Source organism: Camarhynchus parvulus, chromosome 3 (genome assembly GCF_901933205.1).
Source record: "Camarhynchus parvulus chromosome 3, STF_HiC, whole genome shotgun sequence".
Classification (NCBI taxonomy): domain Eukaryota; kingdom Metazoa; phylum Chordata; class Aves; order Passeriformes; family Thraupidae; genus Camarhynchus; species Camarhynchus parvulus.
The window spans coordinates 5,826,725-5,844,126 of record NC_044573.1 but is presented as its reverse complement, the minus strand read 5'-3'; the positions used below and the strand labels follow the sequence as shown (position 1 = coordinate 5,844,126).

General features: G+C 52.6%; 1 protein-coding gene across 1 annotated transcript; it reads right to left on the bottom strand.

Annotated features, from left to right (window-relative positions):
* Positions 1-319: 319 nt before the first annotated feature.
* Positions 320-17,199, bottom strand: PYGB (glycogen phosphorylase B). The gene is made up of 20 exons (XM_030944830.1): positions 16,874-17,199; positions 14,822-14,923; positions 12,893-12,971; positions 11,975-12,078; positions 9,899-10,030; positions 7,771-7,882; positions 7,296-7,378; positions 6,252-6,395; positions 5,829-5,921; positions 5,571-5,717; positions 5,290-5,453; positions 4,907-5,021; positions 3,709-3,810; positions 3,439-3,586; positions 2,866-2,924; positions 2,034-2,175; positions 1,516-1,723; positions 1,025-1,159; positions 846-912; positions 320-616 (listed from the first exon to the last, which is right to left on the bottom strand). The coding sequence occupies exons 1-20, from the start codon at positions 17,114-17,116 to the stop codon at positions 464-466; spliced, it is 2,532 nt and encodes an 843-aa protein (XP_030800690.1). The 5' UTR covers positions 17,117-17,199; the 3' UTR covers positions 320-463.
* Positions 17,200-17,402: the final 203 nt, after the last annotated feature.

Genomic DNA, 17,402 nt, shown 5'->3' with positions numbered 1-17,402 from the left:
CTTCTTTAGGTGATACTGGGGAAGAAGATGGGCAGGGATTGGCCTCTCCCTCCCCCAGCTTTGGGCCTGGCAGACCCCTGCAGGAGAAAGACACACTCTGTGTTGGCTAATCCTACTCGTGGAGCAGGGTCAAGGAGGCCAGGCCCTTGCACACAGGGGCAGGGGAAGGTTTACTTGGAAAGCCCTTGTTAAGCATGGAGCACAGCCGTGGAAGACTTATCCATGGTCATCTCACTAAAAGCACTATGCAGCACATGCAGGCTAGGTAGTGCAAACACAAGGTCCTTTCTCCTGCGCTCCAGCTCTTGTTCCTTGGTCAGGGCTCCTCCTCAGAGCATCCTTCTATCCCTCTGAGGGAAAGGCCTTGTTTCTGCAGAGCTGAGCCCATCTGACTGGTGGTGAAATGCAGCTGAGGCCTCCTGTGATGGGAGCATATCCCTCCTTCCTTCCCTTGGTGCTTGCATCAATTTCGGGGCAGGTTGGGCGGGGGGATTGCTGTGGCAGAAGGCTCCACCCCCCAGATCTCACGGGCATACTCCGTGATGGTTCTGTCACTGGAGAACTTGCCCGAGCACGCAATGTTCCTGATCACTTTCCTCGTCCATTCACGGGGATCCTGGGAGGAGGAGAGGCAGTGTCAGTACTCAGCTGCTCACCCAGCTCTGTCCTGGCTTGGGGCACTGGCTAGTTTAAAACCCCATGGTGTGGGGCTGCTGAAGCAGCCAAATCTGCCTCACTTTGCCCCAGGGCACCCACATGCTGCAGTGTCCATGAGAAGGGCTCCACTGGAAGACACTCATCCCCATTACCCCCAGTGTTCCTACTCAGCAGTGGGCAAATCTTACCATGAACAGCTGGTCCACTTGCCCTTGGCACTTAATGTAGGCCTCATAGTCTGCAAACACCTTAAACCTGAAACCCAAAGCAGAGTCTGGCTGGGGTTTGCCTTCTGGGCAGGACAGACATCTTCCTTCCCATGAGCAGGCAGGGCTCCCCCCTGCACAGGGATGCTCCCAGGACTCACCTGTCGTGGTACATGAGCATGTTCACCACATCCTTGAAGCAGCCGGGGTCCCGAGGGGAGAAGAAGCCGCTGGTGATCTGGTCGATGGCCTGGCGCAGCTCGGGCAGGCGCTCATAGTACTCCCGGGCGTTGTACCTGTGCCAGCAGAGACAGCCTCAGGCACTGCTGCTCCTCCTTGTGTCTGGGGCAGGGAGGGCAGGCAGGGATGTGGGACAGCTCCTGCGTGAGGGGCCGTGCTCCCAGGGCTGTGCCCATCAGAGCACCCTGCTCGTGGCTCAGACCAGCAGCAGTGTCTGATACCTCGTGCCATGTCCCACTCGCAGCCAGTGTGCCTGGGCAAGCTGAATCCTCGCAGCCCAAGGCAAAGACTGCCTCTAGCCCCCTGCTTTTTCCTGCTCCAGAGCTGCCCAGAGAGGAAGGTGTCCCTCCCAGAGAACATGGCTCTCGCCACCAGAGCTGAGCCCATCTGACAAGCCCTGGTGTTCACCAACCCTTTCCGATCCAGGGCCTCCACATCCTCCACCCTCATGCCAAATATGAAGAGATTTTCTTCGCCCGCCTCCTCCGCCATCTCCACGTTGGCCCCGTCCATGGTACCGATGGTGAGGGCCCCGTTCACCATGAACTTCATGTTGCCAGTACCCGAGGCCTCCGTGCCAGCTGTGGAGATCTGCTGGGAGAGATCCGCTGCTGGGATCACTGCCAGGTGCAAGAGAAGTGGGAGTTAATCCTTGGCACACTGCAGCTCCCCACAGCCAGGACTGGCCCTTCTGACCTTGCCCTCAGCCCAAACAGCACAACTCTGGGGCCAGGCTCAGCTTTGCCATGACCCCAAGCAGCTGCTGCCACTCCTGCATGAAGCTGGCTTCCTGCCCTGTGTGGAGCCTTCAGGCTCTTCCTAAGGGACAGCCAGGTGTCCTGCCACAACTGCCTCTCAAGCCAGTCCGTTCCTGGGCTCAGCTGGGACATGCCCAACTTCTGACAGGTGCTTACAGAAGACCAGACATACCCTTCTCAGCCAAGGACACCCGGTAGTTCTCCAGGAAGATGACCTTGAGCTTGTCCCCCACATAGGGGTCATTGTTGATGACCTCACCAATGGATGTGATGAGTTTGATGATCATCTTGGCCATGTGGTAGCCAGGGGCTGCCTGAAGAAGAGCAGTCCAGAAATGGGGAAGGCTTATAAGGAAAGGAGAGCATAAAAGATGACAATGTGGGGTTCTCATTGCAGTGAGTCTGGGCCTCACTTCTGCTGTTCACATGGAGTCACAGCATGGTTTGGGTTGGAAAGGACCTTTGAAAGATATCTAGTCCAACCTCCCTGCAATAAGCAGGGACATCTTCAACTAGACCAGGTTGCTGAGATCCCCATCCAACCTATCTTGAATGTTTCCAGAGATGGAGCATATTATCACCTCAGGGCAACCTGTTCCAGTGGATCACCACACTGATTGAAAAAATTTCCACCTTAGATCTAATCTAAATTAACTCTTCTTCAATTTAAAACCACTCTCCCTTGTCCTAGCACAACAGGTCCTGCTAAAACATTTTCCCCCATGTTTCTTAAAAGGCTCACTTCAAGCACTTAAAGGCTACAATAAAGTCTCCCCAGAGCCTGAACAATTCTAATTCTCCCAGCCATGAATTAGGAAAAACACCCTATTGGGAGAAGTCCTGAGCCATGGGGTAATCGTGATGGAGCCTTGCTAGTTAGTTCATGGAGGTGTTCCCTGCTGCTGGCTAATCTACAGCAGGCCCAGCAAAGCCACAGAAAGGGGACAGGACCTTCCCCATCCACCCCCCAGCCACGCATGCATGGAGTCTGGAATGCAGGTTACCTTTCCTCCAATCATAATGGTCCTGGGCACAAAGGATTTGGATGGATTACATCTGATGCCTGAAAGAGCAGGGATCTTTCTTCAAAATTGTTTCAAATTTGAAAGCTCGAATTTGATCTTAAAAAAACCCAAAAAATTAAAAATCTTCATAACTGAGGATAAGCTGGGCAGAGTTTACTGCCTGATCAGAGGCAGGCTGGGTTCTCAGCCCATGTCACAAGGACCCTGTAGGACTCTGATGCCCAACCAGACATCTGCTGGAGCTGTGGTGGGCAAAAAACAGCCACAGAATCCTTGGGGATTCAGATCCTTGGAGAACTCCTCAATCCAGAACAATGCAGAGCTCCAACGACTTGCCTCCCTTTGGGAATGGGCAGGGGCCCCAAGTATACAGTGGGAAATGGGGCCTTAACTTGCACCAGGTCAGTCTCAACAGCTGTAGAACAGGTGTGGAGGTTACCTGGGCTGGAGATTTGGGCTGTGAGCTTTTCCCCAGAGCTCTGTGTGAGCCTTCAGCCACTCTGTCTTCCCTCCTGGAGAGAAGCCCTGGCAGTGAGAGGCCAGGGGACTTACGGTTGTAGAGGGTGATGGCGTGCAGGCAGTTCAGCAGCTGCCGCTTGTACTCATGGATTCGCTTCACCTGGACATCAAACATGGACATGGGGTTGATCTTCACCTTGTAATGCTCCTCCAGGTAGGCTGCAAACTTCAGCTTGTTCTCCTGGCAGAAAAATTTGGGGAACAGGCATGAGTTGCCAGGGCTTGCATCAGAAGTGAGCATTTGCTGCTGGGATGTTCCTGGCAGCATGGTGCTTTTAGCCTTCTTCCCCCAGTGCACATTACCTGCTTGACCTTTGCCACATCCCTGATAAAAGTCTCATTATCGATGAACTCCAGTAGCTTCTTCAGCTGGCTCAGATCTGTGATAAAGCCTTCCCCAATTTTCTAAAACAACAAATCAGGAATATCATGAGACACTTCACCCAGTCCATAACTGCCCTTTCCCAGCAGAGGTGCCACAGTCCCCTTGGGAACTGGAAAAGGCAGTGTGCCACATTGGAAAAGGGGCACATAGGAAAAGAGGCACAGGTTCTTATTATGAGATCATTTCTCTGCATCACAAAGAAGCCCAATGGAAACAGGACACTTGCAAAAATTCAGGCAAGCTCCCCTTTCTCAAGGAGTTTTAGCAGGAAGAGGGAGATGTGTGCACATGTGTGATGGCCTCCTGGCAGCTGGAGAAACCAAGGGGCAGGACGTGAAGATTCATTTAACTACAGGATGATATTCAGTCACGGCATGTTGCAGTGTGATGTAAAAACCTGCCCTAAAGGGCCAGGGAAATACAAGGGACAGAACTGGAGCTGGGCCTCCATGGGAGGAGCTCCTTTGTGCCTATGAAGCTGAACACTTGTCCAGACACCCTATGGTTGTGCCTGTGTGCAGTCCCCACGAGGGCAGGGACCAGATCCAGATTTCTGCAGCTTTTTTTGGCCAACTTTTCATCATCAGCTTTATAGCCCAGCCAATCTCACACCTACACGTGCCACAGCATGGTCCTCCCAAGGCTGTCCCCACAGAGCTGCCAGGTGTCACATGTCACAAACATATTTTCTGAAAAATACTTTTGCTAAGATTTTTCTCCTGAGAAGCTGAGAAGAATAATTATCTGCTGCTGTGGAATGCAACAGGTGCATCTTTGATTGGTCCATGGGAGTTGTTTTCACTTGATGACCAATGACAGTCACCTGTGTCGAGGCTGTGAGCAGTCACAAGATTTGACTATCATTCCTTTCTATTCCTTTCAAGCCTTCTGATGAAATCCTTTCTTCTATTATTTAGTATAGTTTTAGTATATAGTTTTCTTTAATATAATATATATCATAAAATAATAAATCAGCCTTCTGAAACACGGAGTCAAGATTCTCATCTCTTCCCTCTCCTGGGACCACCACAGTCACCTTCAGGGCTGACCAGACCACAGGAAGAGGTGACCAAAGGGATCACACTCAGCTCCTCACTTCACATGATCACCACTCACCTCAGCAATAATGTCAGCCAATCCCGGGTTGCACAGCAGGAGCCAGCGCCTCGGTGTGATCCCATTGGTCTTGTTCTGAAACTTTTCTGGCTCCAGCTCATAGAAATCCTTGAACCTGGAACACCACAGAGCTCTGAGCCACCCACCACCACCAGAGCTGCAGCTGAGCCCTCCCCAGTGTGTGCTCCTGACTCAGGGCAGGCTCTATCACTCTTTGCTGCTCTCTCCCCTTCCTCAGCCATACTGCCAGGAGTTTCACCAGCTCCAAAGGGAGAGAGTCCAAAGCAGAGCTGGATGCCCAGCTGCCCCAGCTAACCCTTCCCAGCTGGCAGGCAAAGCCCAGTGAGGGGAGGGGGTGCACTCCTGGGTGTGTCCCAACTCACACCGAGTTCTTCACAATGTCGGAGTGGATGCGGGCCACGCCGTTGACGGCGTGCGAGCCGATGACGCAGAGGTGAGCCATGTTGATCCTCTTGCAGTCGCCCTCCTCGATCACCGACATCCTCCGCAGGCGGTCGATGTCCCCCGGGTACAGAGCTGCCACGCGCTGCAGGCAGGGACAGGGACATGAGTGACACAGCCACAGCACCTGGGAGCACTCCCATCCTAAAGGTAGTCACACCAAGGTCCCCAGAGTCCCCGCAGCCTGGCACCAGTCCCTTACATCCAGGTGCATTTGGTTGAGGGCGTAAATGATCTCCAGGTGCCGCGGCAGCAGCTTCTCAAACATGGAGACCGGCCAGCGCTCCAGGGCTTCGGGCAGCACAGTGTGGTTGGTGTAGGCACAGGTCCTTTTTGTGATCTCCCAGGCCTGCATTACAGACAGCGGGTTAGTGCACGTCCACCCAGGCCAGGTGGGAAAAGGAAATCCTACAGGTCCTTCCCCTGTGAGGTTCAGCAAGGTCCTCCCAGCTCTGCTCACCTTGTCCCAGTCCACCTTCTCCACATCCACCAGGATTCTCATGAGCTCTGGTATGGACAGGGCAGGGTGGGTGTCATTGAGCTGAATAGCCACCTGCAACACAGACTTGCTGGTCTCCGTTCTGGCAGTGACAGACTCTGACAGTGCATGGGGTTGGCTAAGGGTCAGCCCCAAGGCTCTTCTGATGACTGACAACCCAGAAACAGACAGACCTCTCAGTAATGGAGCTATTCAAACTTTTCAAGTTTTGCTCCAAATTACAATTTTTTCCCTGGGAAAACAGGCCCACAGATCATCTGTTTTACAACCCAACTCGCCAGGGTGTTTGTATAAATGCCCCTATTTAGTCCTGAGCATCCTGCTCTCCCTCGAGAGAGGCAGGTCTGGCTGAAACTTCCCCAGTGCCTCTGCCCACAGACTCACCTTGTCTGGGAAGGTTTCAAAGCATGTTCTCACAGGGTCTCGGCAGCCAAACTTGGAGGACTTGAAGCGGCGGATGATGTCCTGGAGGGTGGCAGCCACCACAAAGTACTCCTGCTTCAGCCGCAGCTCCTTGCCTTCAAAGAACTGCAAGAGGGGGCACCACATCCACCAGAGCTGCAGCTGCCATCCCCTGCTGGCAGCCAAAGCCCTGGAGATGCTCCTCTCCACCCCCAGGGGCTTCCCAACAGGCTTCACACGTCTGGCTCCTCACCAGGGCAAATGTGGATGTTTCTCATGTGTCTCTGATGTGGACAGCAGCTGTAGGGACTCACAAAGGGGCATGGCATCCCAAACAGCTGCTTCCAGAGAGGGCAACTGAGAGAGAGAGAGCCTGCCCCATCCATGCTACCCCTACAGAGCCAGCACAGATCCCTCCCTCGCGGCAAAATCCTTTGCAGGGATTTTTGGCAAAGGATTTTGGGCTTTCTGCAATAGCCAGGAGTGTCTCTGGACACAGCAGCTGCTCACACACACTGTGCTTTCTGCTGGTCTATTTTAAAACACCAGCAGGTTTGATGGCGTGTGGGGCAAAGTGCAGGGGATTTGCTTTTCCACAACAGATGCCAATCCATGACTAGATATGAGGGCTCTTCCCTTTTGGACCCAGAGCCCAGTGAGTGCTTAGCCTGGGACAGCACTTGCAGTGACAAATCCCTTGAACTGGGGATGGAAATGAGTCCCCACTGTGTAAACTGGCAGCTGCCTTCAAGTTGAAGGAGTAATGTCTTCCTCTCCATACAGTATGGAACAGAGCAGCTACACTGTATGGGCCAGACTCTTAGCTGCTAATCAGCCAGCAAACACCCTCTGGAGCCAGCAGAGCCATTCCTGTTCACTGGGAATTATAGGGACAACCTATACTGTATTAAAGCAGAGCAACAAGCATCAGATGGCCATGACCTTCCAGTGCTGGCAAACAAGGAGGTACAACTGCAGGAAGGATGACTCTGAGCAACAGAGAAGAGAGGCAAGCAGGTCACTCACATTGTCATTTGGGTACAGGACTCTGGATATGTTTTCTGCCAGGTTTCTGTCCAACACTGCCTCGATGTAGTCACCCATGTTGACTGCAGGGAGAGAAACACACACAGCACTGCAGCAGCTGTAGAGATTCAGGCAGATCCCTGACAACACACACTCCCCTCTTCTCTTGCAGAGAGGTTTTGTAACAGGAATATTCAGGCTGGTACGAATGGAACAGGATGGGAATGTCCATGTGTGAAAGGCACTAGAGTGACAGGAGGAGATGGGTGGGTGTCCTGGTGTATGAGGGCTCTGGAAGCAGCTGGGGAGTAGTGTGATCCATGGATGTGCACACAGTGCTGTGGTTTGGAGATAGCTAAGTAATAAACACAAAGCAGGGCAGATGTGAAGTGCTGCACCATGCAGGTGCCATGCACAAAGGGACAGCTGTGTCCCAGCCTGGCCAGAGGAGAGGCAGTGGAGGGACAGCACTTACACTCCTGGAGGTTGAAGTCATTTGGAGCCTTGGCAGACCAGAGTCTCATGGTGTTCACAGTGTTGTTCTTGTATCCAGGCACTGGGGTGTCGTAAGGCATGGCAAGGACAACCTGAAAAGGACAGTGTTCCCCCCTGGTTACAGCACAGTGACCTGGAGAATGTGGGACAGTGGCTGAAAGCTCTGCAAGAAGAATCCAGAGGACAAAGACAAGTCCTGGCTGTGGAAGGAATCTCACCTCACTAAAATACATCTGCTGAGCTTCACAGACTTCCCTGCTATCATGGGCACTTCCATCACCTAATGGGAAAGCATGCATAGGAGAACCAGAGCTGTCTGGAGCTTTACTGACCAACTTGACTTTCAACCCCATCAATGACATGCAAAAGAGACTTGCAAGAAACCTGCTTACCTTCCTGTATTAACTGGGGTACCTATCAGAGCACTGAAAGCACCCTCAGCTGCCCACTGGGATTCTGCCTGTGCTGGGCAAAAGCCAGGGCAGATTGGACTTTTTTGTTTCCATCTGGGATTAACTCCACAGCCTGAATCCTGCCAGGACCAAACCCTACAACTGCAGCATCATTTCCAGAGCCATCCACCCAATACTCAGGGTTTGTTGAACCTGCCTGGATAACTCCACTGGGATCTCCAGCACCTGAACTGAACATGAGTGTGAAATTCCTTGTGCAGTTTGCAGATTATGCTTAAGCCTCAGGAGGCTGCAGGGAGTAACCCTGGACCTCCTAGTTCACACAGCAGGGAAAACCTGGGCAGATCAGCATGTCATGAACAGCCTCTTTGTGCTGGCATGGGCAACAGCTCCCCTCTGGGGACAATCAGCAAGAGCTGAGGCTCTCCAAGCTGCTGTTACCAGCTCCGAACATGGAAGCAGGCAGGGAGCCTGCCCAGGGACTGACTGGGGCACACATCACATGAACTCAGCCATGCTATATTTGGAGACTGCATCTTTGGCTTTTTTGAACCTTTCCAACTTGTTCCTTTAGCAGCACTATCTGAAAAGTCACCTTGTTGTAGGAAGCAGTGTTTGGGATCCCTGAAACCCCAGACTACCAGCAGGATCAGAAGAGAGACACGTTGAAATGCAATGGCACTTGGTCCCCAGATGGATGCCTGCTGCACTTGGGGGCCAGAGAGCTCTGGCACAGTGCTCCCAAGATGTTCACTGTGCTGGGGCTGTGGTGTTGAACCCCTGCACTGTTAACATGGCAATGACCTGGGTCACTTCCACAGCCTCTGACAACCAGAGATAAAATGGTTTATTTCTCCTCTGAGCAGGCCCAGGTGACCCTGTAACTGAGCTTCAGCTCTTGGTGCTGAAGAGAATGGCTGAGCTCTGTGGCTGTGAGCTCCTTGGATGAACTCAGCTGGTTCATCAGGCTGAGAGACTACTGAACATTATGGGAACAAGGCTAGGTCAAATCCCTGAATCACAGAGAAATTAATTGTCCTTCCTTCGTCCACCCTGAGCAGTGCTTACAGAGGAGAGGCTGAAGCATCTTAGATTCACCTGTGTCTTTGTTAGCAGCAAAATGGGAATGCACCCCTATGACGCAGTAACCTGAACAAGCACGAGCTCCTGAAGTACAGCACGACCTCCTCAACTGTGGGACAGGCTGAAGGAGTGTTTGTGCTCCATGATGCCACAAAACAAGGCCTCCAGGCATACTGGAGACTGGAATCCACACCTCCAGCCTCCCCTGACAGAACTCTGCCCATTGGGCAGCTCTGGGAAGCATCTCTCGCTCTCACGACAAGAGTTAAACACCCATGGGATTGCTCCATGCCTCTGCACAGCAGCTGCATCAGAACCAGATGAAAATTCACAGAGTGTGAATGGCCAGCAGCATGGAAGGAGCCTACAATCCTCCTCCAACATAAATCCATGTAAGACTGTGCAGCTTTGCCCTGGAGATCAACAGATCTCTCTTTTTTCTCAAATCCTGCTGCAACCATTCAACAAAAAAGCTTTTATCTCCTCAAACCCCATAGGCTACGAAGTCACCTCTGTAACTGGGAGAGACGCAAAGCCTGAAGACCTCAGGCAGCCCCAGGGTGACCCTGTCCGGCCTTCCCCAGCCCAGCAGGGGGAGACTGACGGTGGTACCTGCGTGTCGATCCACTTCACGCCGTCGGGCGTGTGCTCCACGCGGCCGTAGAAGTGCACCGGGAGCATGTACTCGGGGCGGGCCTTCTCCCAGGGGTTCCCGTAGCGCAGCCAGTCGTCCGCCTCCTCCACCTGCAAAGGCAACACGGGATCAAGGAGAGCCTTGGATCAAGGAGAGCCTTGTGGCTCCACGAGAAGGCTGAACGTGGCTCCTCACAGGGAGACTGGTTTAAAAGCGAAGCTTCAGCAAGCTGGCTTTAAAAATGGATGTGCAGAGGCCTCTAGAGGATAGCTGGGTGTGAAAAATGCATGTATTTTATGATTGGCTTTTCGCAAATATTAAAATGAATATTATATGTGTTGTGTTAGAAAGTTATGCTGTGTTAATTCTCTTAAGTACTGTACTAAATATAGTTTTAGGTTATAAAACATGTTAAAATAGAAACTATGCTATGTAAGATACTTTTTTTAAAGAAAGGACTTGCAGCGAGATAGCAGCCACAGGACACCTGAATCTTTCAGAGAAAAAGAATTTATTGCCCTCTTAGCAGAAGAAACCAACTTCTTCCTGCCTCGAAGGCACTGTCAGGATTTGGAGGAAGAAGTTGAGGATGACCAGACAGAATCCTGTGTTTGAATGGAATTTATGCATCATGTATGAGATGTATGAATATGCAACAGGCTATTGATTTTAGTGGTTAATCCTTTGTTAAGGGTTGTGGGTCCTTTTTTGGGCTCATGCTGCCCAGAAAGAGGTACCTGGACTGTCCATAACTCTTTGTTTCTATTGTCTCATATTGTCCTAATTCAATTTGTCCAAATTATTACTCTAATTGTATTACTTTTTAATAACCATTTTATTACTATTAAACTTCTAAAATTTTAAAAACAAGTGATTGGCGTTCTTCACACCGGCCTTTCCAAAGCTTGGATAAGTGCATCCCAGCTGGTATAAATAAATAAATCAGCCTCTACAGATCCTTGTTAAGGTTTAAGCCATGCAAACTGCACAGACCACTGCTCTCAGTCTGTCTCCAGGCCCTCACATCCAGTCTGACTGTGGATACTGTGGAATATGTGGGATGTGGCACTCAGTGGTGATGCTCCTGGCCACAAGCCACACGCGGTAAGCCAGGTCTTGTTAACTGCTCTGCCCTCTGCCAGAGGGGGTTTCTCCCCTCAGCTCACAGCTGTGGCAGTGGGAGCAAAGTGAATCCATCAGAGCCACCCAGGCTGGTGTTATCCAGAGATGCTTTGTGCCTCCACACATTTCTCTGCTGTGGGAGGAGGGACTTAAAGGAAGGGGGAGATAGTGGGACAAGGAGGGGCAAGGCAGAGGGGAGGGCCACAGCCCAGCATGCCACCACCCCTGTTCTTTTTTAAGAAACATCAAGTCAAATACAGGGGAAGCTTTCCCCTCCCTGTTTTCACCATTTATGGGGCCTGGCATTGCAGCTTCTTTGTGGAGAAGCAGGAAAAAACAACTTTCAAACCTCTCATGGTCCCTGACCTACAGAGTGGTATTTTAAGGAGAAAAAGATACTTTATACTTGGAAGCAAGGTGGGTCTCCTAATGAAAACCATTTCCAGACACACACTAAGGAAAACTGCTAGCTGAGGCAGTTTTTTTAGCCTATTTTCACTGGAAAATAATATGATCACTAATGCTACAGGAAAATTCCTGTTTAATCCCTGTCTGCCACTGACCAGGGAACCCCCAGGAGCAGCAATCACCCCAGACACTTGCCTGTGCTCCATAATGATCAAGCACATCCTTTGCCAGACACCTTCCTGAGGTACTTAGGCACATCTCCATCCTTAGCCTGACTGCTTTGCTGACTCACAGCCAAGCTGGATGGGACTCTGGGGCTGTTGCAGCTGCACTGTGGAGACTCAGGCAGGCAAACCTCTGGTCTCAGCCATGCCCTGTGGCTCAACTCCCACATCATCTTGCCCAGCGATGGACTCAAATGCCCAGTTTAAGAGCAGCTCAAGGCACTGCAGTGCCTTTTACATCCAGGCCTTGTCCACAGCATGAAAGAGAGGGAGAAAGAGGGACCTGAGTTTTCCAAGTACCTGCCAGCCATCGACAATCTTCTGGTTGAAGATCCCAAACTCGTAGCGGATGCCATAACCATACGCTGCCAGCCCCAGTGTGGCCATGGAGTCCAGGAAACAGGCTGAAAGGGTGAAGGAAACAGGCTGAAAGGGTCCAGGAAACAGGCTGTAGGAGCAGAGCATGGGCACTCTGCAAGGAGCCTCACTCCTTGCTTGCTGCATGTCCTACAGCCTGCTGTGCATGGAGATGAGGAGCTGCCACAACAGTGCTGCTGGAAATGTTTATTACTAAGAGGAAATCCATGTGCAAAAGGGAGACAAGGAGGCAGTCTGCAGCAGGGCTCTATGCATGTCCTGCTGAGCAACCACAAACACCCAAAATTGCTGGTGACAAGGACAGATCACCAAAACACCAAATGCAGCTTTGTTGCAGTGAGAGCTCTTCTAAACTTGCCTTGCTCTAAGCCTGTCTGCCCAGTAAAGCAGAGCTTCTGACCCCGACCTGCTGCACCACCAGCTCCTTAACTATTATTGCTTCCAAAGGAAACCCTTGCAGCCCTCAAGCCAGGCAGTTCTGGTAAAGATCAGCCCCAGCATTTACTCTGAGCTGGGGAGCTCTCATCTCCAGCTGTCCCACAGGACAGGCAGACTAAAATAGCAGCCAACAATCTGCCTGTGTGAGAGCTGTTGAGTGCCTCTGAGAAGTGAGAGATTTCACAGGGAGGTGAGGAGAAAGGCTCCAGACAGCCTCTTCCAGCCACAGCCCTGCCTGCTGCACTGCAGAACACACACCTACAGCTCTGGGCTGCTCTCTCTGGTGTTCCTGGCCAGCCAGGAGCAGGCAGGAGGGTCCCACTGGCAGATGATGTGACAGCCACACCACCCTCGATCCCCATGCACTCTGCATGAGGAGGGAACTCCCTCCCCCTGTATTACCTGCCAGGCGCCCCAGGCCTCCATTTCCCAGTCCAGCATCTTCTTCAATTTCTTCCAGCTCCTCCAAGTCCAAACCCAGCTGTTGGGGAAGAACCACAGCAGAACACGTCACCAAACAAACCCCATGTCCTGAGCTGCTCTCCAAGGAGGACAAACACATCCCAAAACCACCCACACTGAAGGAAATTAAACCCACAAGGTCTCTGATTCCCTCCCCACAAAGCATCTCACCAGCACCTAGTCCTTGGGCAGCCCAATTGATTGAAAAACAATTTAGCCCACCACCAGATGTTGCTTTCCACTGAACAAGGTTTCCTTAGAGAATTCAGACAAAACTCTCATGCCCTAGCAGCCCCTCAGGTGAGGATGCCCTTTGACCAAACTTGGCATTGGAGACAATATGGGGGAAATGGTCAAGCCAGTGTGCAAGGGACCCCCGAGTCCTGCCTGGGCAGGGGAGGTCATCCCTCTGCTTGTGCACTGAGTCCTTGAGGAAGGGCATGGCCAGGCTGGCAGCAGTGACTGCAGCATTCACCATCACTCTCTGTGCCTCCCACATCCTGCCACCGAACTCCTTGGCTGCACTCTGTGGCTGGAAGTGGTTGCCTGCATCTCTTGAGCCATTTGTTCTATGGTCTGGGGGCCCCTGCCAGATGAGGGCTGAGGCTGCCAGCAGCAAGGACTCTCCAGGAGCCCAGGGGTGCAGACTCTCAGGGGGCAGCAGCAGCTCACCCTGGTGCCAGGGGGGACAGCACGGTGTCAAGCCAACACAGCTGCTCCCCAAACTGTTCTCCCAGCACTTCAGTGGTCTGCAACCACAAGACGGGAAAGCCTCATGCACAGAGTGATGGGGACACAAACACTGAGACAAATTCTCTCAGTGACAGAGCCATGCTGGATATGAGACCTTCGAAGCAACCTGGCCACGGGCCATGATGAGCTCCACAGGCTGGAGGCTGCAGCAAGGGAAGCCTTGGCATGTCAGGCCAAATCTGCACTTGGAAAGTGTCCTGCAAAGGAACTTGGAGGATGTTCCTGAAAAAAGCCAGCCTGCTCTCTGAGGCACAATACCTCAGAGAGGAAACAGGTGCCTCCCTGGAAATCCCTTTCCATCTCTTGGCAGGGAAAGTGCATGCCAGGATGTTTCAGCGGCAACTGTAGCACCTCATGTACAGAGACAGTGAAGGGCCCAACTTCTGCTACAAAGCGTAACATGGATCAGAGGGGAAGCTTGGAGAAACAAAAGGTTTGGGTGAGAAAGCCAAAAACCTCATTCTGTCAAAAAAAGGTCACTGTGCTGCTGCAGAGGTGCCTGCAAATAACCATATAAGTAAGTAGCAATGGCCTCACATTAGTGATTGCCTTGGTGATACCCAGCTATGTTTTTTTCAAGATGGAAATCATCTGAGGACATTTTATTTCCAGCAAATTATTTCCCTCCTTTTTCTTTTCTCGCCAATTAACTTCTACCTGCCAGCACTGCTGCTATGCCTTGTGTACCTCAATGTATGAACTGTAATTTGGTGTTCTGCTGCTTGAGTCCCAGTCTCTCCCATTACACTACATCTCCTGTGATAAAACATCATCTCTCCCACTAATGGAAAGCTCTTTGCAGCCTGTGACTCTCATGCCATTTAGGATACTGGGTGTTGTTTTCTTTTGGGTTCTCCCATTCACTACAGGGTGGTTTGGAAAATGTACTCCAACTCCAATGGTGGTTTGGAAAAATGTACCCCAACTCCAAGGAACCCCAAGGACCCCCGCCATTGTCCTCTCTAGGGAATGAAAAACACTAAGACAGAGCCAAGCTTCATTTAGTGTAGCCCAAACAACAACCATCTCAGGTAAAGCCCTGAGAAATAAAGATACTCAGCCATCTGTGTGGAAAAGTTTAGCCTCAGGGGGACCCTGGTATCCCCAAGACTTTACCTGGTAAATGGCTTCATCACAAGCATTCTGAAGGCCCAGGTTCACCATGGTGTTCTGCAGAGTGCGGCCCATGTAGAACTCCAGGGACAGGTAGTAAATGCGCTGGGGAGGCAAAGCGAGACGCTTACACACAGCACAGCACTTTGCTTTCACTGAAGCTGCTTCAAATCAAGAGCAGACCCAAGCATTTTCCAGAGCAGGGATGTCTTCCCAGACTGGCTTTTGGCGCCTGCTCCTGAACACCACGCACCAGAGTTGTTTGTCAGAAGAATTTCATGCGGGACGCCGGCCAAGCCTCCACCACGCATCTCCCTGCCAACAGCCTTCTATAGAAAAATCTCGCTGCCTGTTAAGTGTTTCCCTAATTAACTCAGAGCAACTATTATCTAGGATGCTGAATGATATATTTATAGACTGTCAGGCTCAGCTGAGGTGATGTTTACGCTGGGCTTTTAAAGTTTTCCTAGGCTGAACTGATCCGGTCTCCCAAAAGCCAGAGCGAGCCCCCTGCCCCTGCAGGCTGGCTGGGCTGAGGGCCAGCACCTTCCTGTGAGTAATTTTCCAGCACTCCCATCTCATGGGTCCTCCTGCTCACCCCACACTGAGTTTCACTCCTGCTTCACCCTGTTGAACAAGTAAATTGTCCCATAGGTGGCAGGGTTCCTGGCACGACTGTGCAGTGACCTTCCAAGTTTGAGAGGAGCCGTGTCTGTGCTGCAAATGCTAACGAAAGCCTGTTTGTGGGATGAGAAGCAGGCTGTGCTTCTTTTGCCCTCACTCAGATTCATCACTATGGATATTTTTATAAATAAACCAGAATTCTTAATGGAGCAATTACCTGACTTCAAACTGCGCTTTTCTTTGAATCTCTTTCCACTGTAGCATGGATCTTTCCCTGCTAAGCAGCAGCATTCCCCACTCTGCCACCTCTGCTGGGAGTCTGAAAGGGTCAGTCTGTTCCCTGGGGCTCATCAGAAAGACCAGAATCACCGCACACAAATGATCTGCTCCTTTCAGTCTCCCACAGGGGCACATTTCTAGTGAAAATCTAACTGTAGAGGACAGTAAGCAAACTCACTCTTTCTTGTGTCAAGGCAATATTCATCATGTTGGGAAACGAGCTGACTCAGGGAGGTGGCTGCCTGCCTGCACCCTGGGAAGGTACATGCCTTTCTCTGTGCACACCTGCTCTGTGTGGCTCTCCAGCCAAGTGCTGGATTGCGTCTTAAATCAAAAGGATTAAGTCTGAATTATATCTTGCACCCCCCAACACCTCCAGCATCACTGTTCTGACTTGGCAAGTGGGGAGGAACCCCAGGGTTTGGTGACCTGGGAGAGCTTATGTGGTTTTCACAAGGCAAGGAACTCCTCTCCAGCCTCAAAGCTGAGCTGCCTGCATGCTCTGCAGGAGTGAAGTCAGGACACAGCTGTGCTGAGCCAAGGAGGTGATGATGCCCACAGGGGACACCACCGCAGCAGTTGAGTGCAGGACGTGACCGGGGTGGAGCATGCAGGGGAGCTGGCAGCAGCAAGGCCCATGCAAGGACCTGCTCAGAGTGGGACCACAGGGGACACGGCTGTGACAAGGTGCAGGGGGACACGGTTATGAAGGTGTCTGAGGGGGGACAGCGCTGCAGCAAGGTTCAGTGGAACAGGACTGCAGAAGAGTTTGCGGATACACAGTCACGGCAAACTGCACAAGGGACATGGCTGTGGTGATGTCCATGGGGACAAAGGCATGGCAAGATGTGTGTGAGGGACACAGATGAGGCAAGGCTCATGGGGACACAGCCACACTGAGGTGTGTACAAGGGACACAGCCATGGGGACATAGCAACAGCAGGGTGTGTGTGAGGGATACAGGTGTCATGATGCCCTCAGGGAAGAAATCACTGTGAGATGCATGAAAGGCACGGCGCCCCACAGCCAGGTGCACGCAAGGGACAAGTCGCAGGGGTCACACCCACAGTGTCACCTGCCAGGTAGACACGGAAACACCCTTGGCGAAGGCACAGCCGCCCAGCCCCCGTCCCTCGTCCCGCCGGGGCTCACCTTGGGGTCCCGCTCGTAGTAGTGCTGCTGGGTGCGGATCCAGCGGCCCACCAGGTGGTCGCGCACCGTGTGGGCCAGCGCGAAGTAGTAATCGCGTGGGGTGGCGACGTTGCGGTCCTTGACGAGGGTGAAGTGGAGGTGGCGATTGAAGCTCTTGCGCACCTCGGCCACGTCGCCCAGCCCCGCGATGCCCCGCACGCTGATCTGCTTCCGACGGTCCCCGTCGCTCAGCGGCGCCGCCATCCCGCCGCCGCCGCCGCCGCCCCGCCGGCTCCGCCGCTGCCTCCGCCGCAGCCGGGCTGGGGCAGGGCCGGGGCCGCCGCGCCTGCGCCTCCTCCGCCCGCGGCGAGGCGGGGCTGGCAACGCTGCCGGGGCGGGCCGAGGGGCACCGGGAGGGCCACTGGGGACTGCGGTGGCCGAGGGGCTGGGGGGGCACCGGAGCGCTTGGATGGCGGAGTGACTGGCGGAACTGATGGCGTCAGGGCAGGCAGTTCCATCCCACCCCCCGTGCGGGCTCTGGCGCTAAAAG